Source organism: Sinohyriopsis cumingii, unplaced genomic scaffold (assembly GCF_028554795.1).
Source record: "Sinohyriopsis cumingii isolate HCF-2022 unplaced genomic scaffold, ASM2855479v2 utg000229l, whole genome shotgun sequence".
NCBI lineage: Eukaryota > Metazoa > Mollusca > Bivalvia > Unionida > Unionidae > Sinohyriopsis > Sinohyriopsis cumingii.
The window spans coordinates 7,431,791-7,457,885 of NW_028315879.1; the positions used below are offsets into that span (position 1 = coordinate 7,431,791).

The 26,095-nt window shown below is 33.6% G+C and overlaps 1 protein-coding gene and 2 non-coding genes across 6 annotated transcripts; 2 read left to right on the top strand and 1 right to left on the bottom strand.

Moving 5' to 3' along the window:
* Positions 1–2,109: 2,109 nt before the first annotated feature.
* Positions 2,110–18,340, bottom strand: LOC149774504 (uncharacterized). Of its 4 annotated transcripts, none has more exons than XM_089945124.1 (8): positions 18,115–18,335; positions 17,109–17,226; positions 14,998–15,072; positions 13,641–13,682; positions 9,860–9,990; positions 8,947–9,165; positions 4,793–4,845; positions 2,110–4,042 (listed from the first exon to the last, which is right to left on the bottom strand). In XM_089945124.1, the coding sequence occupies exons 2-8, from the start codon at positions 17,173–17,175 to the stop codon at positions 3,940–3,942; spliced, it is 690 nt and encodes a 229-aa protein (XP_089801250.1). In that variant the 5' UTR covers positions 17,176–17,226; positions 18,115–18,335; the 3' UTR covers positions 2,110–3,939. The 4 variants fall into 4 exon arrangements, with proteins under 4 accessions (XP_089801250.1, XP_089801251.1, XP_089801252.1 ...); XM_089945125.1 differs by lacking the exon at positions 18,115–18,335 and adding an exon at positions 18,017–18,104; XM_089945126.1 differs by lacking the exon at positions 18,115–18,335 and adding an exon at positions 17,804–17,951.
* Positions 18,333–18,414, top strand: Trnal-aag (transfer RNA leucine (anticodon AAG)). The gene has a single exon. It is a non-coding gene; the product is annotated as a tRNA-Leu (tRNA).
* A 1,329-nt stretch (positions 18,415–19,743) lies between these two features.
* Positions 19,744–19,884, top strand: LOC149774506 (U4 spliceosomal RNA). Its single transcript, XR_016416863.1, has one exon. It is a non-coding gene; the product is annotated as a U4 spliceosomal RNA (small nuclear RNA).
* Positions 19,885–26,095: the final 6,211 nt, after the last annotated feature.

Here is a 26,095-nt window from a genome sequence, read left to right on the forward strand (position 1 = left end):
CAGTTCAACTCATAACCCTTTGGTTGTAATTTTTGCACACTGGCTCCCAAAAAAGGGCTATGCAAAAACAATAATCTATTACACAAACTTTCCACACAACTATTACTCTGCAATATTATACATTATCTCATAAATGACATAACAATGTAATGTTAAGCAAATGCATCATGTATCAGAGTTTACTTCCAATTATTTTTACTGCTGAACATTTTTTGTAGTTGATTGAATAACTATCATATATACTCACTTGCAGATTAGTACAACTGCAAGCAACATTGACCCTGATCTGCCATAACATAATGCACCAGCAGCTCAGGGTCTATCTTGTTTGTTATACTGATTATTCCAAACTGCACAGACTCAGATTTGCCTGCACATTATGTGATGACAGACATAGGCCTGTACAGTTTGCTTAAGGATCTGGCTTGTATGTTATTAGAAAGTGAAGCATATTTTGTGATAGAAAGAACCTTAATAGCATAAGGGGCCCCAAGTGGCCGAGTGGTTTAAAGTGCTCTCAGTTACTGATCACTGCCATCCCACCTCTGCCTGCATGGGTTCAAGTCTAGGATTCAGCCAATGTGGGTATGTGAGAAAGCTTGCCAGTAGCTTCTCGTGGGTCGGTGGTTCTTCCTCCACCATTAATATTTGCCGCCATGCATAGCCTATCTAGTGCTGAAAAATGGTGTTACACCCCACAACAGTAACAACTTAATAGTATGACATTGTGTGTGTATTGGAGAGACCATAACTGGCTTTATGAGTGAAGTTCTTTTTGCTATATATATGTGCTATAGTTGTGTTTGTTTGATTCTATAACAACTCCATCATGCACAGCATAAAACCACAAGGGTTTTTATTTTATAATTAGTTCCTAGCATGTGGACACCATGACTTAGATGACCTAAGACAATCTAAATGAGATACCAAAGGTGAGGTTTAGATTACTGTTTTATGGGTGAGAAATCTGTCTAGGAGTACTTGTTATTCACAAAACAGGAGAGATGTAGTTGATAGTGCTCTGTAAGATCCCGGTAATTCCATAAGTTTCTGTAACATAGAGATGTAAGGGCATATTTTATTCCATTTTTAACTTTTTGGGGGAAATATTAGAATTAAACATTGCATACACTGGATGAAGACAGCAAAGTGTTTACCTTTAACGTAAATGGACTCTTTCAGCAAAAAATGACAGCGAGCAGGCTCCTTGTTTACAATGAACACTTCCATTTGGTTTGAAATGTGAACATGACAGACGATGTTAGGGACACATGGGGACAATCGAGTTGGAAATTATAGATCAATGGATTTGTTGGGATTTGGACTCAAGTCATATTGTTATGATGTCTGCAGTGTGGCAATTTATAGTGATGTCCAGCACTGGGGCATCATGCTACAGATGTGTCCCACCCATTGTTTAAAATACAGGGGGAGAGCTTCAGAAAATATTGTAAAAAGTGTCAGCCGACCCCCTTTTGTTTCTTATAGACAAATTAACATTGTTTAAGCACAAATAAACCAGTAAAAGTTTTGTAAAACTTTGATAAGATATATCCACAAATAATTGATGCACAATAGTTTTTGTGTTACAGTCCAGTACAGCTTAAGAGGTAACTAGCTGGGGTAATTTTGTGCCCTGTGATTCATCCAATGATGTCCAGCTGAGAGTCTTTTAAACGAATGCCATTATTTCTGTATTACAATGCTGATTCTGTATTTTTAAGAGTTTGCCACCTTTGCCTTTATCATTGTTTAGTATGCCTGAACTTAACCAGCACTGTATAACCTGGAATGAGCTTATGTGCCATTAGACCCTATACATAGACTCTTACCCACCCCACCCAAACACAATTAGTTAGAGGTACAAATGCCATTATAATTAAATAATGGTCTGCTACCTAAATATATAATTTAAATATAATGAATCTTTGAGGCAATTTTTCAAATTGAAGAAACACATCATTTTTCTTGAAAATTTATATATATAAAGCTCTTATGAATGGAAAATAAGGACAGTACATGCAGGTCTGTGATGCACTCTTATTCTTTGTTCTTTAGAATATTATTAAATTTGTATAATGTGTTGGATTAAACAGAAGATAATACAAATGGCAAACAATATTTTATTGCTCTATTTTTGTAATGTACCAAAATAGTGTAATGCATAATACAGGCAAACATATGATGTAATTAGGTGACAAAAAGCGTAATGATTACATCACCTGCATTATAGTTGGCATGTATGTAATTATATACATTGTAAACAAGCACTTTCATTCAATATATGCCACCAAAGTTAAGCATGAGTAAATTTATAAGTTTACCCTTTTTGCCGAAATATACATCAAGGTTTTACAGAAAGAGAATAAGAATTGCATAAAATATTCATAAATATACTCAAAATTAACTTTTCCTCTGAAAAGGTTGCCAGTGTCACAAGTGATATACATTTATATAAAACTTCCTTAACACAAACCTCTCTCTTCTCCCTCAACACTTTTTGCATGCAACAGATACATCATTGACTTTTTCGTGAGCCAGTGGTGACATGATCAACCTTTTATTTAGGTTTTGGATAGAGTTTTTCAGCAATGCTTCAGACATAGACTCTACAAACAGGCCCTGGGCTTTGTATCTGCATCAAAACCATTTTAGTCAAGTGAAATCTACTCCTTTCTTTACACAGATTTTACTGTGAATAAGATAACATTCTAGGATACAAAACAATATCATTTCCCCACCTCTGGATACTGGCACATCTTGAAAGTTTAACTTCCAGAGCTTGGTGATGGTAAAGTCAGTAGGTATACAGTATACAAAGAACAGAAAAAGCCTTAAATTGGCACTGTCGTTAGGAATAGAAGAGCTTGGTGATGGTAAAATCAGTAGGTATACAGTAAACAATGAACAGAAAAAGCTTTAAATTGGCACTGTCGTTAGGAATAGAAGAGCTTGGTGATGGTAAAATCAGTAGGTATACAGTATACAATGAAAAGAAAAAGCTTTAAATTGGCACTGTCGTTAGGAATAGAAGAGCTTGGTGATGGTAAAATCAGTAGGTATACAGTAAACAATGAACAGAAAAAGTTTTAAATTGGCACTGTCGTTAGGAATAGAAGAGCTTGGTGATGGTAAAATCAGTAGGTATACAGTATACAATGAACAGAAAAAGCTTTAAACTGGCACTGTCGTTAGGAATAGAAGAGCTTGGTGATGGTAAAATCAGTAGGTATACAGTATACAATGAACAGAAAAAGCTTTAAATTGACACTGTCGTTAGGAATAGAAGAGCTTGTGATGGTAAAATCAGTAGGTATACAGTATACAATGAACAGAAAATGCTTTAAATTGGCATTGTCGTTAGGAATAGAAGAGCTTGGTGATGGCAAATTCAGCAGGTATACAGTATAGAAAGAACAGAAAAAGCTTTTAAATTGGCACTGTCGTTAGGAATAGAAGAGCTTGGTGATGGTAAAATCAGTAGGTATACAGTATACAAAGAACAGAAAAAGCCTTAAATTGGCACTGTGGTTAGGAATAGAAGAGCTTGGTGATGGTAAAATCAGTAGGTATACAGTATACAAAGAACAGAAAAAGCCTTAGGAATAGAAGAGTTTGGTGATGGTAAATTCAGCAGGTATACAGTATACAATGAACAGAAAAAGCTTTAAATTGGCACTGTCGTTAGGAATAGAAGAGCTTGGTGATGGTAAAGTCAGCAGGTATACAGTATACAATGAATAGAAAAAGATTTAAATTGGCACTGTGGTTAGGAATAGAAGAGCTTGGTGATGGTAAAGTCAGTAGGTATACAGTATACAATGAACAGAAAAAGCCTTAAACTGGCACTGTGGTTAGAAATAGAAGAGCTTGCTGATGGTAAAATCAGTAGGTATACAGTATACAATGAACAGAAAAAGCTTTAAATTGGCACTGTCGTTAGGAATAGAAGAGCTTGGAGAACATGGTATCATGCATGTTCTGAATGATGTCAACATGGGGATACACCATACACGCAGCATGACTGCCTCTGTGAAAATTCCTGAAAAAGAAAACGTTACACACATCATGAACTGCAGCCCATGGAAAAAAACTCTAAATCTAAGATGGCGAAGGTGCAACCTCTCATATTTTCGTGGAAGCCTTTAATGAAAACATGGCATAGTTTTCAAAACATCATTGATTTTTCTGAAGTCAGTCTTGTTTACAGAAGCTAACAAATAGGAAAACCTCATATGGATGCTTCCTGTTACACTAAAGAAACAAGGCAGTTATCTTCATATGTTATTCCACAAAATAATTTAAATGCTGTATTGGATGCAACAGCTGCAGATAATGGGACAACACTTACACAAGTTCTAATCTAAAATAAAGTGGGGTGTTTATTAAAACATGTATGAATATTATGTCAAATCAGATAATATTTATTTTGAATACAGTAATTACTTGAATTAATATTTAATAAGTAGGACCTAATCTCTTATTCCATTAACAAACACGTTTGGCATCACACTCCATTTTAGTAATTCTCCAACACATGAATAAAAATATATGTTTGTTGCTTAACTTCAAACTGACACATGCAAAGCTGTACAAAATTTATGAAGAAAGGAGTATCTTTATAGTTGATCAAATTACAGTAACAGACAACAGTAGTAACACTTGAAAAAGCACAGCACATACACCACATATACTTATCCTTTTGAATACACTTTGGGAGTCTGGGGTTAAAATAAAAAGATGAAGGTTAAAGGTTATATTGTTGGTAATTTACTCCGTGAATATATTATACCTTACAATTACATCTGGTATTTTCATCTGTAAATCCTGCTGTATGGACTGGGCCTGGAAAAAATAAATATAGTTGAAAACATATCTTCAAAACAACAACTGGTGTCATTCAGACAAAATAAATTTTTCCATAGCTCAAGAAAACACAAGTCCATCAAAGGGACTGATGCCAAAATGAATCAACAGGAATTGAATAGAAGACTTCTTTTTAACTGCTAGATTGTGTGATATTCTTGTAAAACTCCAACCTACCAACATTTGTAACCAACATATTTTCTTATGTTTCAATTAGCACGTTCACAACATTCAGTTAAACTTGTCTTGAGAGACCAATGCTATGAAAGACCACCTGCTCTGAGAGATCAGGTGCGCTTTGCATAGTTTTATAGGTTATACATGTATTCTGTTATGACCTGTCTTGAGACCTGAGAGACCTCCTGTCTATAAAGACCATTATTTGTTGGCAAAAGGGGTGGTCTTTCAAGTGCACAACAAAATTATTTGTCATGGCATCTTATCTTTTGCTTGGCAATAATGTCACTGAACTTGTCTCAGAATGTACAGAACTGCACCATGATCATGGGACATTTTATGAACTTTTGTCCCCCTAGCATGACCAAGATACTGTGATTTGCTACATTCTGAGGAACAATGGCGATTGTCTCATGGGCCCACTCAATGTGCAATGTGATGCTGAGATACCCACATCCTAAGTGTGTGTGTATGTGTGTGAGTGTATGTATGTATGTATGTATGTATGGATGAATGGATGGATGTGTGCGTATGTATGTATGTATGTATGTATGTATGTATGTATGTATTTGAAAGTAGATAGGTAGGTATGTACATTGTAGGTATGAAGGTAGGTGGGTATGTATAAAGGCAATGAATGTCAGATTAGTGTCATTTTCATTTAGAACCATGAACATCAGTTAAAATCAAAACAGATATTAAATAAAAATAACCACTGTAATTCTATAGTCAGGCTGAGCTAATATGAAATTAGACTAAACAACAGGCGAACAATAAGCATGTACAGCAAAATGAGTTACCTCCCTTATGCTTCAATTCAATGACCTTAGTGTCATATATAGACTTTTCATACAACTGAGAGGCTCCATTATTTTACATTACCCCAACGTTTCCTGTTATATTCTGTACAGTTTGAATTATCTTAGTCACTGTTAAATAAAAACATTGAGACATATTTTTTCCATCAAAAGATGTCAAAAAATTGATTCCACACAACATACAAAGATAAACTCTTACTAGATCTATTCTAGAACTGAAATAGACTGAGGACGTCTCCCATCTCCTCTATTTAAAAAAAAGAGAGGGAATTTTCAAAATTATGAGAAATTTAATATAGCAAACATGGTAAACTTTGCAAAAGTTATGAAAGACTTTTGTACATTCAGTTGAATCCAACTAGGATGCAGACTAAAATAGGTTATGCTCTAAGCAAAACACTAAAAAAACAATCAATTCATTTTTACAAAAATCAAAACACTGACATTTCAAACTGGCTTTACTTACAGGGATTACACTAAATCATAGTGTAATCTAAATTCTGCAAAGAACGTAAATGAACCCCACAATTTTTTTATGATTTCTTTCATCACTGCTTCCCCAAAAATGGCAATTTTTAATAAGACCACAAACATTGGTCACAACAAAATAAACTGCTTCACTGTAAATTTATCTCTTTCTTATAATGCCAACCCTTTTACACCAGGAATATGGCCTTGTATGATGTGTGGTTTTTCTGGAGGCGTATCACACAAATGTGAGTAGTATCTATGAATAAAGTATGAATAGAAAACATTTCTTTTTAAATATTTCATATTTTTGTTTAAAATTCACATGCATGTTATTTCAATCTGTTAAATTTAAAAATCAACAAATATTCCTGAGACTTCTATCCATAAACCACCATTATGTGGCTACTTGTACGAGGCAAATTTGACAGTTTTTGCACTAATATGCCAGCCAATGGAGACATTTGATCACAAACTCATCACTAATAGCTGTAAACTATATAGAGTGAGTCACTTGTTCAAAATATATTTTTGTTCACACTGAATTCTAGGGAAATATATTGTTTGTTGATTTTACTAAACTTATTGGTTTTGTTTCTTTCTGTTATCAAGTTTAAGACCTAGAGTTGTAACAGGATATGTGTTTCTTGGTTATAAAAAAAATAGAGTCCTATGTCAAAAGATAAAACATTTTCTTAATGGCATTTTCTGAGGTCTTTGAAGGTGCAGGAATATGCCAAAATTTAAGATTTGTGACAAACATATGCCCATTTAGGAACATTTCACTATACCATATGTATATATGCTACCATGGACATATAGTCATTGTGGTATAATCATAACAAATGCTTTTACAAGCACTTAAATTTATCATTACTACAGTGTGACTCCATTATAAAAATGCTCCATTATAACAAAAATTTGGATATAACCTGATAGTGGCATGGCTCTCAACATTTCATATACATATATTTTTCTCACACACAAAATAAATTTCTTTCTTAAAAGTGCAAAAATAACATGTAAAAAGTTTATTATCATTTTATGGAAGAGATCATATATGAATTCTAACATAAGATGACCGTGGCAGAATTTTCATATACACATATTTTCCAGTATACACCAAAAAAAAAAATTCTTTTTAAAATTATGAAAAAATAACATGTAAAAGGTTTATTCAGGGATCAAGCTGTGCTTCACCGATGTCGCAAACTGCAATTTGTTTTCCTTTATTGCCAAAAACTATATCATCTGGTGATATTTTTTGATGACACTGTTGGCTATTTAAATTTGTATATACAATTTTGGGTTTCGAGTGGAGAAATTCTGAGGCATCATGAAAGAATGCCACAAACTTGATATAAAATGCACTGGAATCTATCTATTGTTACATATACAAATTCTTTGTTCATATTGACAAACCAATGTAACAGTGCATTGTTATGTCATAATTCGCTTATTCTGACATCTGGCCTGAGTACTGTAGGCTGTGAGATCTCTGCAGTTTATTGGGGGTTTTCATATTTCTGGTAGTGGAGATCAACTAGACGAGGCATAATCACAATGGATTTTTAAGACAAAATAATGTTGAACTATCTGCCACTAGCAAGTAATTAATATATTTATTCAGACTGACCTTTGTATATGGATGGTAAGTGAAATTCCTCCTCTTTCCACTATTGCAATTAAGGCTTTCAGAACACTCACATTTTCTCATTTTTCACATGGCAACATTTAAAACAATATTCTAGTAAAATAGGTTATTCATGCTAAGATTTATATTCTGTAAAAATATGAAACTGATTGTTGCATTTGGATAGCTTGAATATTTTTAAAAATTAATTCAATTGTAGCACAAAACAGCTATTTTATAGTCATATATGATGACATAAGCATGCGTGTATGATGTAAAATCTACATAACTTTTAAACATAAATTGCAATTTGGGGCCCAGGGAATGGTCAAAAAGTATCACTACCACTTCACCTCTGCTGCAAGGGTTTGAGTCTCGGACTCGACCAACGTGGGTATGTAAGAAAACTTGACAGAAGCTTCCTTTGGGTCAGTGATTCTTCTCCATCAGGTATACTGGTTGCAATGTATAGCTTATCTTGTGCTGTTGTTGTTGTTGTTGTTGTTGTTGTAGGGTTTAACACCAATTTTCAGCACAAGATATGCTATACATGGCGGCCAGTATTAATGGTGGAGGAAGAACCCAGAAAGAACCACCGACCTACAAGCAGCTACTGGCAAGCTTTCTTACATGCCCACATTAGCTGAATCCAAGACTCAAACCCACGCAGAGGTGAGACGGCAGTCATCCATAACAGAGAGCGCTTTAGACCACTCGGCCACTCAGGGCCCCTATCTTGTGCTGAGAAATAGCATTAAAACCAAAGCAACAACATTAACTGCAATTTCAAGTTTTCCAAATGTTCATTAGTTTTTTGCCACGGTATTTTTAGATCATCTACTTGTTTGAAAATCTGTACATTTCTTATAGTACCTACCCTTTAACCCCAAGAATTATGTATGAATATCCCCCCTCCAAACCTCCCCCCAAATAAACAGAAATTTGAAACAAAAACAAAAGTTAACTTGTTTTCAAAAATGTTACCTCTACTGGACCAACTTTATCCAGACGGACTGCACTTGTAACAACTGTCCTTATAGAGCTGAAAATGAAGGCAATCAGTGTCGACTGTACGTCCATGCCAAGAATGCCACACAATGCGCCAAAGATAATTGGCTGATGTTTATGCATTAGGGATTCACTCATTTTCAACATCTGATTGTGTTTGTAGATTTGAGAGCAGGTATCCAAAAGTGATCGACCCTGAAATGAAAACCACAAACAATACTATCCTGAACAATGCATCCTCATTTTTCAAACAATATTATTCTCATCAATATGTCCCCAGTTTTCAAGCAATAATATTCCCACCAATACAACCTGATTTTTCAAACAATAATATTCTGATCAAGACATGCTCACCTTCATCATCATTGCAAACGCAAATGTGTTGAAATTTCATGAATTATCAAAAGTGATGACCAACATTCATTTTCACATAAGCATCTGCAATTTTGGCTTTCATCGTTATCAGAATTAAAGAACTAGAAATGATCTGAGGGCTGTTCCAGCATAATATACATGGGACCCAGGGAAGGCACTTTTAATATAGAATAGTCAACCATAGATACATTTAGAATTTTGTATTGTTTTCATATGAACTCTATCAGTAATCAGATCACCCAAAGCAGGTATTTTTGAAAAGGTGCCTTCCCTGGATACAATGTATGTTTAAATGGAATAGATCTTATCAGTAAAATTCAAACCTTTGAATTGTGAGAATTTTCTTCTTGGTAGCAAAAATTAGAAAACAGATGTCAAATTTACTACTTGATGCTATATATTTCAAACTCTGGACACGAAAAATATAAAAGTAAATTTAATATTAAAGATAAATGAGCTAACAAAACACATTTGACCTATTCCAGACAAAACTTGTATGGATACATTCAATAACCTGTCTGGTACTGGCTCTCTTTGCAACATGGTTGGATATACAGGCACTACATAGATCATCAAGTTCCTTCAAACTGTCCAAATCAGCAGAGTTCTGGTGTGCTTCCTTCACAAAAGGCATGGCAAAGGATCCTGTACAACAAGGTTAAATGCACTTGACAGTATAAGGCTTGATACACCATATAATGGAAAGTTTTATAAACCATATACAGTAGTGGAAAGTTTTATATGCTGTATAGTGGAAAGTTTTATATGCTGTATAGTGGAAAGTTTTATATACTGTATAGTGGAAAGTTTTATATGCTGTATAGTGGAAAGTTACCACATAGCGGAAAGTTTTATACACTGTATAGTGGAAAGTTTTATATACTGTATAGTGGAAAGTTTTATATACTTACTAGTGGAATGTTTTATATAATGTTTAGTGGTTAGTTTTTTATACTGTATAGTGGAAAGTTTTATATATTGTATAGTGGAAAGTTTTATATGCTGTATAGTGGAAAGTTTTATATACTGTTTAGTGGAAGGTTTTATATACTGTATAGTGGAAAGTTTTATATACTGTATAGTGGAAAATTACCACATAGTGGAAAGTTTTATACACCATATGGTATTAAGTTGTATATAACATATAGTGTAATGTTTTATATACTGCATCGTTTTAAGTTTTATGCACAATATAGTGGAACACTGTATATACTGTATGATGAAAACTTTTATATACTGAATAGTTGATATACCTTTTAGGCAGAGTTTTTATATACCATATAATGAGATAAACTGTATAGTTTATACTGAATAGTGGGAAGTTCATAGTGGGAATTTTTATATACAGGATAGTCATAGTGGGAATTTTTATATACAGGATAGTCATAGTGGGAATTTTTATATACAGTATATTCATAGTGAGAATTGTTATATACAGTATAGTCACAGTGGGAATTGTTATATACAGTATAGTCATAGTAGGAATTGTTATATACAGTATAGTCACAGTGGGAATTGTTATATACAGTATAGTCATAGTGGGAATTGTTATATACAGTATAGTCACAGTGGGAATTGTTATATACAGTATAGTCATAGTGGGAATTGTTATATACAGTATAGTCACAGTGGGAATTGTTATATACAGTATAGTCATAGTAGGAAGATTTATGTACTGTACACTTTATATATTGTATAGTGGGAAGTTCTATATCCAGTATAGCCATTGTGGGAAGTTTTATATACTGTATAGTGGGAAGTTTTATATACTGTATAGTGGTAAGTTTTGTATACTGTCTAGTGAAAAGTTTTAGCAGCAGTGAAGAAGTCTCAGTGATTCAGCTGTCTAAGAGTGGGACTGCACAAACATGTCCCTTCAAAATTTTCCCTACAAAATATTATAACCTGTCCTAGATCTATCATTGCTAAATTGATGAAACCAAAGTTCAAATCATGTATTCACATCTTTTTCTAACCAAACAGCCAGATAAAGTGAGCACAATGTCACCTTGTGTCATTGGCATAACTGGCAGAATCAACTCAATGTTAAACCTTTTCTGCAAGCATAATTAAAACAAAAACTCTTCCAAAAATAGCAGCTAAAATGTTATCAGTAATTGGTCTATATGATGATCAAAAACAAAAATGTAATAAATGCATCCATATGACATAAATGCCCAAACCAAAATAATGCAGTTGAATGGTAAAGTTCAATGAAAATCAGAAATCCTTAGTTACCCAAAATGTTGTCAAAAGAATTTGAGCCAGAGAAAGGAATCCTTAATGTAAAGCGTCATTCCAAATCTGGCTTCAATTAATTAAGTCCTTCAAAAGATATGTGACATAGGACGGATAGATGTAATAAATGTAATAATATAATGCACCCTTAATAAACACGTTGTGAGCATGAAAATTCTAAAATAAACTGCTAAAATAAGGAATTCTTTACGGTACAGTAAAAATTTGATAATTTCAATCAAGCATTCATCACTTCAATATTCAATATTATGCCACTGACTTGCTTATGTGATTTCGGTTGATTTTAAAATTTTAAGACAACGACTACTGTTTCCAAAAAATATGGAATCCCAGACCCAGTGTAAGAATGAACTATGTTTCTTGTCTTCCTCCTCATTAATTCTGGTTTCAAGCAGAATCTGCAACACTGAGTTTTTCTTCAGGACAATCCTCTTTGCCACAGTATGTACATCATTTGGGTCTATCTCATATCAGGGAAATGCAGAAACTACAAATTAGTACTTCCATTCCATTCCACACTCCCAATGTGGGTATGTGAGAAAGCTTGCCAGTAGCTTCTCGTGGGTCGGTGGTTCTTCCGGGGTTTTCCCGGGTTCTTCCTCCACCATTAATAGTGGCCGCCATATATAGCCTATCTTGTGCTGAAAAATGGCGTTAAACCCTACGACAACAACAACCATTCCACACTCCACTCACCTGCACTTATACCTCCAACATTGTTCTCTTTTTTTCATAAAGAAGGGAATTTCTCTACCTAATCTAATCGCCATTGTCTCTGCTTTCATTTCTATCTACAGTATTATCATATCATCCTCATTCTGATCTCACATCTTGGACTTCTCCTGCATAGCTAGTGACCTAGGTCCTGGAAACTTTCGCAGAAAACTTTGCATGGCTTCCTGCAGTGTGTTCAGGGTATTCCATATTCCATAAAAATGGAAGTAGCAGGCAATAATCCCCCAGCAGGGCTATAAAGGACAGCAGGAGAAAACAGGGCTAAAGGGGCATCAAAAAGTAGCCAGTTATTCTGGAAGATTTAGGTGAGTAAATTACCTGCTACCTGTGTGTGTGTGTAATTTTCATTTTTACCTTAACTTTAACAATTGTTCTGTCATACCATTATGATTTCTGCAGTGTGACAGTTTACAGTGATTCCTAGCACTGGGGCATCATGCTGCAAACAGTCACATCATCCTGACACCAGGCCGACCAGTCCTGACACTAACCTCTTAATGCTGAGCACCAAGTGAGGCAGCTGTTAGTACCATTTGTATAACGCTTTGGTATCGAACCCGTGACCTCCCTCATCCAAGGTGGACACGCTAACCACCAGGCCACTGGAGCAGTCAGTGTGTATATGTAGGTCTTCATATAATGCAACATGATAATTAAGTACATTTATGGAGTAAGACAAAAGACAAACAAATCTGTAATTATCAAACTGCCTGGCAACTGCTAATAGAAAAAAGTGAACACACCAGTGGATATTTTTACACACTGCAATCTTTTTGCTGAGATTGCAGATTTGCATAAAAATTGACCAAAACCAGTGGCAGATTTTTCTTTTTTGTGTAGAATTTATTTTAACTCTACCAAGTTTTCTCTGCACTTTCTAATAATTATTGCTATATTTGTTAATTCTGTAGCTGGTCACACTGACTGACATTGAACTGATTTTTAAAAAAACATGCAGCTAATATTATGCAACATTTAAGATTCATCTGGACTGAGATAGGATGGAGTTAAAAGCAGCACTGACATTCCTAAAGGTCAAAAAAGTTTATATTTTGTCACGTTCTTGTGCAAAATATAAACTATAAACTTTTTTATCATTAAACTAATTATCTTGAGTTGTGGATGAATAATTTCAAAATCAACATGCAGTAAACCTAGAGGTACCTGATTAGAATAAAACTGATTGATAAAAATCAACATTTTATTTAACTTTTACATATATTTAGATCTTCTTGCATAAACACAAAATATCAGCAATGCAAACAATATAACTGATAGAATGATCGTAAAATTAAACTTACCTATATTTTCTAAACAGCAAGCCATATATGTTTTCAGTGAGTCTGGAAGTATATGGATTTCATTACACTATGCAAAATGTACAGGCAAACATATGCATATTTTTTAAATTTCAAATGCAGCAACTGAATAAAAAGTTCATTAAATGTGTTGATTTATACATAAATGTGCCTTTTGAAACAATAGTTTAATGTATATATGTATTTAAGTGGTCCCTCACTTTAAGAGTACATTGGGATAACATGGTCCCTCATATAACACAGGTATGCTCATATCCTGGTGACCCCTCACGTTTGAATACCTCAGTATAGCACGGTCCCTCTTATGACATCTGTTCAGTCTATGATGGTACTAGTAAACCTATCGAATGGTTACATTAACTGTCTCGTTATCATATGATTCAAACATTTTATTCAAATGAAAAATGAAGTGATCTGTTGCATTGTTTCCTATCTTCATAACAGATCCAAAATAAAGTAGGCCATTATGGTACCCAGTTATAAAACAAAGGAAACAAAGTCATTGAGAAATAATTTCATTCCTAAATTTAATAAATATGAAATACACATATATTACCTATCTATTTCATATTAACTTAACCTTAAATGTATTTACATAAGTACTGATTTGATTGATATGTTCAGTACCAAATGGCATAACCTAGATTCTGTTCACTGTCCTATTTGACAGGATCAAGCTCACTATGTCTTGCATTTTTGTTTGAGAACATGACTATCAGGATAAAGGAAAGCCTTTGTAAATAATTCATCACTCAAGCAATTAAAATTATTTTATTATTATTCTTGTATTAATTATTTATTTAATAATTACAGAATTATCTGGGATGTATAAAAACAACGATCTTTAGGTTTTTCTGTTCTTGGATTTTTGAAACATTTTCAGTGATTTTAAGCAAACTGACAAATTTGAACACTATATTATTCAGAAAGAACAACTTTAAAAAAGCACAAATAATGAAAATAATAATCAATAATTTTTAAGTATTTGAATTTTTAAAGGATTCACCCTAGGAACATGTGCAGTTGATGGGTTTGATTATGACTGGATGGATGGATTGAAGAATGGAAACAACAGTTAAACAAGCCAATGTATGTGCATAAAAACAGGTTTCAGATGAATGGATGAATAGCTCACAAGTTAACTGGTGTGGGTGATGATAACAGGATGAATGTTTAATCCGATGAACAGATAGTATAGTGGCTGAATGAATCATCCAAATGATGATTAAACAGATGATTAAAGAAACTGATGGAAAGATACACAAAAGGATCTAAAAGAGGATAGATGAATATACGGAGGAAAAAAATATTACTTTTGATCCATTGTAAAATGTTTTACCTTTGCTTTTTACAAACTGCTGCTTTACTGCACATTCTAAACCCATACTGTGAGAGAAGCCTCCTGTGGGGAAAGCTGGAATGGATAGAAATAACTCATTTTCTTAATGTACTTAATTTAGATCCTCTCCAATTAACAGGCCTAACATCAGATGTAGAGAATGCAATATTTTTACAAATCTTTTCATGATTTAATCCTCTCCAATAAGCAGGCCTGACATCAGATCTAGAAAATGTAATATTTAAAAAAATATCTTTTCATGATTAAATCCCCTCCAACAACAGACTTTAGATCAAATCTAGACCCACTCCAATACTCATACAGCCAATTTCACACTTGCTACATTTATCACAACACTCTTCTCAGGAACAACATAAAATGTATGCAGTAAAACCCTGGTAATACATTTCAGTTGTAATAAATTACCTAACTTTGCCTAACCATTAACCAAGAGCAAATTACAGTTGTTTTATTCATCTATGCCAGTATTACTGGCTTTGGTGTTGAGTCCAATATATTCTGGATAATAAAGTCTATATGAAGACTCAGACCTTTTTGTATACCGTATAACAATTGTAGTTTTATGGTCCCCTACGAACAGTCTTGACAACCATTGTGCTGATCTTAAAATTATGTACATGCAGTCATTTCTCCAAGATTTTCAATTTTTAAGAATGGGGAAGGGGAAGTTTTTATAAAAGTCTGGTGTCTATCGATAGGCTTCTTAAAAGGTATTTCACGAAATGACCTAGACCTCTTATTTGAAATGTGACCTAGATAATCTATACCTCTTATTTGACATTTCATGAATGACCTTGATGGCCTAGACCTATTATTTGGTATTTTATGAATGACCTATATGACCTAGACCTTTTATTTGACATTTCATGAATGACCTAGATGGCCTAGACCTCTTATTTGGTATTTTATGAATGACCTAGATGACCTAGACCTCTTATTTGACATTTCATGAATGACCTAGATGGCCTAGACCTCTTATTTGGTATTTTATGAATGACCTAGTTGACCTATACCTTTTATTTGACATTTCATGAATGACCCAGATGACCTAGACCTCTTATTTGACATTTCATGAATGACCTAGATGACCTAGACCTCTTATTTGGTATTTTATGAATGACCGAGATGACCTAGACCTCTTATTTGACATTTCATGAATGACCTAGATGGCCTAGACCTCTTATTTGGTATTTTATGAATGACCTAGATGACCTGGACCTCTTATTTGACATTTCATGAATGACCTGGATGGCTTAGACCTCTTATTTGGTATTTTATGAATGACCTATATGACCTAGACGTTTTATTTGACATTTCATGAATGACATATATGACTTAGACCTCTTATTTGGTATTTCATGAATGACCTAGATAACACTGCTCTGGTGGCCTAGTGGTTAAAGCATCTTCCTCAAATGTGGGAGGTCATGGGTTTGATACCTTTCTGAGTCATACCAAAGACATCAAAATGGTACTAACAGCAGCCACACTGAGTCAATGTATTACTGCCACCCATGGTCAAATCTAAATGAAAAGTGACAGAAGTATGTCTTGAAATATGTGAAATGATTCAACAAGTGCTAGGGATAACAACTTAATTACAGAAAAAAAAACAAGTTATCTTCATTATTGGCAGTGTGGTAGTTATCATGACTGCTATGATAATGTCACTATGCCCAATGACTCAGAACCACATGAAACAGCTGTGACATAACCATTTAATACTGACAACTACATGTTTGCCATTGTAAACCTCATTAAGTGCAGTTAGCAAAATGCACCTCACTAATTAATGGTAATATCAATGTTACAGGTTTCATAACATATTTATGGCAATTCGAAAGTGAGTGGTTTTGGCTTGCTCATTAACTTTTAAAGGCAATTCATTAAATTTAAAGGGATTAAATTTGCACATTTACATATCCTGGCAAAAATGTTCCACACTGAAAAGCAAAGCAATTTAATTTGGCAAAGAAGGCAATTCAGGGAGGAAATATGATCATACACTTGAGCCATGCCTTACTGTGTGTGTGTGTGTGTGTGTGTTTGTGTGTGTGTGTGTGTGTGTGTGTGTGTGTGTTCTTCCTTACCACTATCACATATCTGCAGTAGAGTTAACAGAATAGAATCTGCATTATCCATCCTTTCCATGTACATTACCAAAGCATGTTCAACTGAATATCTTCAATCAGTGGAAACGACAAACATCTGTAAAGAGAGTTAACTAATGACTTTGAGTGTAACAATTATAAGACAAATGAAAATTCTTGGAGAGGAATCAAATTCAAAAAATGTTACAATCCCCCCCCCCCCCCCCAAGTTCTACCCATTTGGGCAGGGATCAAATTCAAAATGTGTCAAACATACACATCCTTATCACATCCTAAAATTTTACAGGAATAGAAAGAGTTGCCAACTGGGGAAAATTTCATACTTACTTAGCATAAAAAATACATAGATGATCAAATGTAATGAGTGCATTGGTATAATTCAACAAAACATTCAAACAGCAATTTTGAAATCTAAGATGTAACAAAAGAATGCTGAATTTGCATAGAAACCTTTCCCTGTGGCTGTATGTTAACCAGCTACCGTGTATGCGAAGTAGATGAGTAAAATTTGAATGTACATATACTCTAAATACGGTGAAAATTGTATTGTAACAAATTTAACTAAATAAATTATTTAATATACTCATTTCAAAATTTAAAAATAAAAGATCATCATTGATTTGAGAGTAGAACAACAAGTTGATTTCTGCCTCTTTTTTTTTTTTATATCTAACCTGACACGGAGTCATCACAGGTAATTTTTGTTTAAAAACAAAAGCAGAGAAAAAGCTGACGATTGGTCCAATGTAACATGTTGATGAGGAGTAATATATCTTTTAACTGATATCTTTATCACCATCACAAATTTCATAAAAAATACAACATAATGGAGGCGGTATGGTAGCATTTCTTTTCAGTAACAATATTAGCAAAATACTAAGTCATACTTTGAAATAGGAAAGGTCAATGGCGAGGAATTATTTTATTTCCTCAAACATGGTTTGGGAGGCCGAGGATAAGCCGATTGATTCAAGGCAAACCGTACCTCAAGGCATCGAACTTGCCAATGAGTCTGGTAGACCGATACCAATTGTTGCTCCATTCTACGCTAACATGTGAAAATCCATGAATTACATTGTCAGAACTGACAGGATATACGGCTTAAAGAGACAGCTAATATTATTTCTGACGAGAGGGAAGAAAAGTGTGTACAGTTTGTCAACACTATAATTATATATATATTTAGTAGACACTCATAGCTGTGGTAGCGTGGCCGAGCGGTCTAAGGCGCTGGTTTAAGGCACCAGTCTCTTCGGAGGCGTGGGTTCGAATCCCACCGCTGCCAAGAATTCTTTTTTCTTCTATCTTTCCTTTCTCTCATTTAGGGAAACTAATTTGCAACTAAACTTAAATATTTTTATTTTATAAACCAATTAAATTAAATGGAAGATCACGGTAAGTATGATTTGTCGACAAAAACAATTTATCCTAAAGATACATAACAAACATCGTGACCTATACTGATTGGAAATAAAATTCAAGCGATCGCTCCCCGCCTCACGCCCGGGTCATTGGGAAATTAGATAGTGGATCCCTAATTTATGTTGTCCGTTGTTGTCATATTTACAATGCATGTAAAAATGATCATGCTGGCTCCCTCAGGCCTTCTGAGTTTTTGACATATGGGTATTTTAAGTCTGTTTTTAAGTTTTAAGTAAAAGAGTGTTTTCTGTGTCAAAGTATGCTATAACCGTCAACTTCATCAGCCGTATAAAGCACATCTCCAAAACTTCTCCTATTAATGAATTACGTCAGGAAAATCATTGCCACCATTCCCGTCAAGAATATAATAACTCTCTCTCTCTCTCTCTCTCTCTCTCTCTCTCATGATTTCAACAACAACAACAAAAATAAGAGAAAATCTTGAAAGCGTCTTTGCAACCGTGCCAGTTGTGTTCACTTAAATGGTTTTCCTACTGTTATGATACATTGCTAAAAAAAAAATTATTAAAACAAAATATGACCTGACAAGATAAAAAAGTTATTCTACCTAATTTCTCAGAGTGAATGTTCAAAATATCATAAAATTTTGCCTTATGCATTGTCTCCTGTAATTTCCGTTACTTTACATGTTTGACGTTTTCTTTATATTATTAGTTATACTCTTCGTAACGGAGGAAATAAAGATATAAATCAATCAGTCGGTCAGTTTAAACCGCTTACATAGAAGCTATGGGGCCGAGTGCTTATTCCTCTATTAAACACGCTCTGTCAGCTATTAATCTCAGTACATTATGTTATATTGTTACAAGTTAGAACCCCCATCCCTTGATTGAAGGACGGATACTCCAAATTTTCTTTGTTACGATCCCCTGTGATCCACACAGTGAATGCAATTACGTTGGAGGAACGTTTTGCAAGGGAGGTAAATTTTGGTCGTATTAAATTCACTAATTCAATTTTATATTTAATATTGATTCTTTTTATTTGTTTTAATTTGATATTTTTATACAGTAATTATAAGAAATTATAGAAATATTATATATTTGAATAATTGACGAATTAAGACAAAATCTACATACATATATAGTAAAACTAATTTACATCTTTTTAAAGGACTTATACTACACCTTACTTGAAACTTTTATAATAGTCGATTGCATGTTGCTATGTTAGCTTTGCGCAGTGGCGGTACCATAGCCAATGAGGTTTATCCGAGGCGTGGTTATTGCTAGTTGAAAACTACACCCAATACCCCGCGCTGGCGCCCTGAAATATGGGCGACACGCGCAATTTGTGTACGCTCTTACGGGAGCAGATTTAAATAATAATAAGAAGAAGAACAAAATTGGGTAACTAAATGGAATTTTTAGAACGGATTCTTGAACATGTAAAGTCAGTAATGTTTAGGACGTTAAGTTGTAAACTTGTATCATTTTTCGGAAGTTTTGTTTTAATTTTTAAAAAGATATAGATATTTTTAAGTTTACCTATTTTCAACATGAACTTTTTAATTGTCTTCTTCAAAACTGCAATGATTAATTTCAGATTTACCACCGGCACATCGAATAGGTGTCATACAAAATACGTAATTGATTGCATTTTGCATCAGAGATTGTCGATATCTTCGAACAAAATCAGTTCTCACAGAACTTATTCAAATCTCACTTCCTAATGACTTCTCATAATAGTACTATGAAGATAGTACTGGGAAGTAACACTTGATTTATTGAAGGCAAGACTTCCATATTCTTTTACCGTATTTTACCAAAATTGTAAATTCTTTAGCCCAGGTTTTCAAGTACATTTATTAAAGCATGTCTTCTGTTATCTCTCTCTCTCTCTCTCTCTCTCTCTCTTGCATTTTTAACAGTTTTTAAGTCATATCGCTACGATGTCTGCAGTGTGGCAATTTATAGTGATGTCTTGCACTGGGGCATCACGCCGCAGATGTCTGATGTCCATCCAGTCACATTACACATTATTATGACACCAAGCCGACCAGTCTTTACACTAAATTCATAATGCTGAGCGCCTAGAGAGGCATCTGTTAGAACAATGTTTTATAAGTCTTTGGTATGACTTGATCTGGATTAGAACCCGCGACCTCCCTCATCTGAGGCGGAAGCTCTAGCTATTCTTAAATCTAAGTATCGTTTTGAACAAATCACAGCATACAACACGAGGAACCAGCATATATATTTAAAAAAATCAGTCGTCTGAAAGGTATTGCTTAATTGGAGATTATTCCACGAATAGTCATTGTAACATCAACAATTCTATTCTCCATGACGACATTGGGAAATGCATATACTTCATCTGACATGTAGAATAAAATTGTCAGAAGAAACCTCAGATGAGGAAACAAATGTGTGTTCAACGAAAATGTCAATAGACAATTTACTAATATTACAAGAACAAAATTGGTTCTTGTGAAAAGTATCAAAGAAGACTCGAATGAAATATTGCATGAAATATAAGTTCAAACCAAATGAAACAGTATTTCCTTTTCTTTCACGCTTGTAATTGTATATGAAATTTGTAGGTCTGTCCTAAGAAATAGCAAACTGTATGAAACACATTCAGCCAAAGGAAACATTTATTCACTTCTTTCACACTGACAAGTGTATATACAAATTTAAATGTTTATGCTAAGAAATTAATCAACAGGATAGTATGTTGATATACGTCTTACCTGCATCGCCTGTGTAGTACATAATCCAAAAACTTAGCGTGGCCAGTTAGCAAAAAGTGTACGTCATTACAACACTAATTTACTTCTATGGACGTAAACCAAAATGATAAATGCCCAGGTAAAATTGCTTGGCCATGAATGCGACAGTGCCTAGGAAACTGAGCAACAAGCAATGAAGAGTGTCTGGCGTACTTTGACAAAAATATTACGATCGCATTATATATATGATGAGAGAGAGAGAACACGTTGTAGCATAAACTTGCACTCTGTGACACATTGAATGCCACCCACCCCATCACCAACTGCCACGATCCCATTACTCAAAAAGAACTTGCTTTATCTAATGTTTTAAAAATTTCGGATCAAAACTGCTTTGCTCCTTGTAAAACAAATGAATGTGCATTTAAACGAATTCATCTCATCGGAAACAGCAAACAGTCTTTAATTATCTAAAAAAGTGATGCGCAACTGTCTCAAGGTCAACCTACTATTAAGAGGTCATGTGGCCGAATTACTTGGTAGTTTTTGTTCTAATTTTATACGTGGAAATCACTACGTACGAGTAAACATAAAATTCTTCTGACACGAATGTCAATCTTTTTTCCATAAATGTAATTTTAGTTTCACCTTTTTTTGAGACTTTGAATCGTACAGAGAAGCTAAATTAAAAGGAAATTTTTATGAAAAGTTACAAAACAGCGCACCTTCATGTGTAGTCCCTATTTTAGCTGATAACATTAACAATACAAATGTGCACACATCTATTTTGTGCCAGCTGTTACGAGTCTATGCTCTTAAAATAAGTAACAGAAAAGAGTGAAGACAACAAGCTTTGCAAAATTTAACAAATAATTATTTCCATTAAATACAAAGTGAAAAATAAGATAAAAAGAACTTACGGTATTGCGAATCAAATCCAAAAATAATCCAAGAATTAAAGACACAGGTCCTAGTAATAAAAAGCCCTGAATAAAACTCAGCTCAAGTCCGGAAGATATCCAAAATCAAAGGCGATGACGTGTCTGTTAGAAGTCGTTTTATTCTGTACAAAACAAAGCAGTTCACTCACCATTATTAAGGCTCTATCAACGGACCGCTCTTGTTGGTAAACCCCCACCCCACCCCACCCCATATGTTTAAGGTTCTCGTCGCCCGAGAAAAACATTTGGAACTCACATTTCTTGCATAGGAATAAATACCCCACCCCCACCCCCGACACAAATTATCAGTAGTGGTTCCTAAAGTTTTGCATTGCATATCCAGCTTAAATTTTTCAAGGATGTGTAAATAAAATAACAACAAAAACAACAACAAAAACCACAACAAAACAAAGCAAACGAAAACTATCTAAACCATTGAGAGAGTTACTATACAACATATTATAGCGACATTCTATTTGTAGTGTTTCAAAGGGTCTATAATTGTATGCTCTGAGAACATCAGTAACAGGGCATTACAGTGTTTCTAATGTTTTGAAATACGGTACGTGTATAGTGCTTTAAATGGTCTACAGTGATATACATAGGAAAAATCAAGATGCTGGTGTTTAGAATGTTTTAGAGGATCAGGAATGATATCCTGTCATTCTGTCTGCAAAATGGTGTTCATTGTGTTTTAATATTCTGTAATAATATGCTTTTCCATAATTTCGGAAAAACGAGTTTATAGTGAGGCGGGTGTTGGTGTTCTATAATGCAGGGAATGGTATGCTTTCATAATGCCTGGAAAACGGTGTTTATAGTAATTTCAGAGGGTCTAGAATGATATTCTTTAATGATGTCTGGTAATTAGTGTTTATAGTGTCTTATAGGGTTTTCAATGATGTTCTTGGAACAAGTCTGGGTGCTGGTACTTGCACTGACTCTGGGGGTATGGAATGATACATTTTGAGAAACCGCGATGAGACTACTTGTAGTATTTTAACTGTTTGGAATGATATGCTAACATACTGCCTGTAAAAATGGTGTTTTTTATTGTTCCTAGTTATCCGAAATGATATGACTCCACAATATCCTGAAAATCGTGTTCATATGGTTTCTAGTGGTTTGTAATCATAATCTTATTGGATGTTTTGATGGTCGTGTTTATAATGTTTCTAACGATGTATATTTGATGTTTTGAGGACTGCAGAATGAGGATGTTAAAATAATTATATAAATAAGTAGTGTAAAAATAGGTAATGTAACTACTTATTAATTGGATTGTACAAAAATTTTCATAGAAATGTATTTCAGGTGGCTGACGACTGAAAATTTTCTCAGCAAATTTGTCCAAATAGTTTGTTAAGTATCTTTTAAATCAGTTAAAGATAAATCATATAAAATAATATATAGATGCTTAAAATATTTCTCGATATTATGTAAGTTTTAAAACTACACAGATTATTCTTTCTCGTATAATAAGGTAAAAAGAATCTTATCTGGCAAGTAAAATTTACTAGATTATAGTATACGCCTTACACGTAACGTAGGCTTTCAATACCGACTATTTCAGTTACATGTATCATGTTTTAGAATTTGGTTACACACATGTTTACATGGCGATTATTTACTTTATTTGGACTCTAACGCATCCACATTCCACTGGAAGGTTATTTTATACAAGCCCCGAGAAACATTTTCAGCAAAAATCAGTGTTTAAAGTACGTAGATATTTTTGGATAAGGGTAACCTAAAACCGGATTGAAAATCGTGCCCTGCGGTGTAACGACGAAAGCTGCGCGTTTTGAAGAAAGAAAATGTACTATTCAGTTATTTGTTATGATGGACCATGCGTCTTCTGTTGTTAACCCAGTGTAGTACCTGGTCATCATTGTAAAAGTCCCCTAGCGACGAATAGTTTTCGTTTGGAAGTTGTTTTTATTAAGTCATTTAAGGTGCAGAATAACCAGTCAGCAATTAGAAGTAAATATGATTTTGGTTAACACTGTATTAGTATTAAATTAGAACAACAATGAATAATTAATTTAGTTTGAGTAACGACGCCTGCTTGACCTCGTTCGCATACACTTTATAATCTTAAGCACTTCATTAAGTGAATATAATCTCAGACAGCAAAGGTAAAGTAACTATTTCGAAAATTTTGTTTTTATTTCCATAAACATAAGTACTGACATTATCTTATCTAATACAATTTGGCTTTTTCTACAGGCATGCGCTGTTACACAGTTTTCACCAATGAATATTTTTATCTTGTGGTGACAAACTTGATTAATTAATTTTTTATAATCCAATGTGATGATTAACATTATACATAACACGTTTCATTTAAACTCTCTTAAAAAGTAATATTTTTGTCAAATTCTTTACTTTTTCGTAAACATTTGACCTTTTTCTCCCCTTTAGCTTTATTAACCTGATCGTTATAATTAAACATACTGGAATACATTTTAGATCTTACTCCAATATATTCTTTTATTGGTTGTCCATTGCATTCATCTTTAACATCGCATCAACTATTTTAAAACTGAAATGTGTAGTGGACTATCACTAGAATAATCACTTGTATCATTCAGTATACAGTTCATCTTCGCATCCTCTTAAGTAGTTTCTGTTTTAAGCTCTACCATTACACTAAAATTATCAGTGTATAGAAAATTAACTCTACTTTCATGTTAACTCTTTAAGTCATTATAATAAAAACCAAGCATAAGTAAGTTAGATAAATCTAATAATTATTGAACATGTTAAACTGATTGGTTTCGTAATAATAATAATAATAATAATAATAAGTTAGTTTTTAAGCTTTGTATTGCTATCAATTGTTCATCAAATATATGTCTTGGTACACATAAGGGACGTGTTCTTAGTCTCTAATTTTTGTCAGATTTAATTGATTTAACCAACTGAACATTAGCATTTTCTTAGATTCCCCATAGTTTTTTTTTCAAAGACTGCAATGTTCATTCACTTTATTAATTTTCAATGCACCCTGCATACCTTCGTTAGTTAATTTCATACCATGGCTTACAATAATGTAATATTTTAGTAATTAACTATGTATTTATTCTTAATCATTAAATTTAGTTATGATTTATCACCTACCATACATTAAATATTTAAATATTTTGCTAATTTAATTTTGATAGTTGTTTAACTATTTATTTTCTACTGTTAATATTTCAGATTGTAAGAGTTGACAGTTATATGAATCTAGCAGATTCTCAACGTAATATAATGAGTTTATAATATTCAACACTTTTTTAGAATCGTCTAAAATATAACATGGCAATGCATCTGATGAAGTCCATCTAAATTCAGAAACTGGTAAAAGTGTTGCACCATTGTGCAGGAATAAAGATGATTTGTGTCTAGATGCATTATCCAGTTATTATGGTTTATTCTTGTCATAATCACCAACCATTTAATTATTAGATCTAACATAATAATGATGCAATCAATATTCTAATCTCTTTTCTTCAAACAGATGTACATCGATATCAACTAATAATTTAGCTCCTCTTATTTTTAATAATCCACCCCGAGATATATCAGAAAGCAATGTCATTTTTAATAACGCACCCCGAGATATATCCGAAAGCAATTTTATTTTTAATAACGCACCCTGAGATATATCCGAAAGCAATGTTATTTTTAATAACGCACCCCGAGATATATCCGAAAGCAATGTTATTTTTAATAAAGCACCCCGAGATATATCAGAAAGCATTGTTATTTTTAACAAAGCACCCCAAGATACATCAGAAAGCAATGTTATTTTTAATAACGCACACCGAGATATATCCGAAAGCAATGTTATTTTTAATAACGCACCCCAAGATATATCAGAAAGCAATGCTATTTGTGTTAATGCACCCCGAGATATATCAGAA

What these genes read in the sequence shown, in the direction of transcription:
- LOC149774504 (XM_089945124.1), bottom strand. Translation starts at nt 17,175, where the DNA reads ATGTACATGGAAAGGATGGATAATGCAGATTCTATTCTGTTAACTCTA. An exon ending in GCAGTTTGTAAAAAGCAAAG is followed by an intron (nt 13,683 to 14,997) that starts GTAAAACATTTT and finishes ATATACTTCCAG; the next exon opens with ACTCACTGAAAACATATATG. An exon ending in TTGCTGTTTAGAAAATATAG is followed by an intron (nt 9,991 to 13,640) that starts GTAAGTTTAATT and finishes CTTGTTGTACAG; the next exon opens with GATCCTTTGCCATGCCTTTT.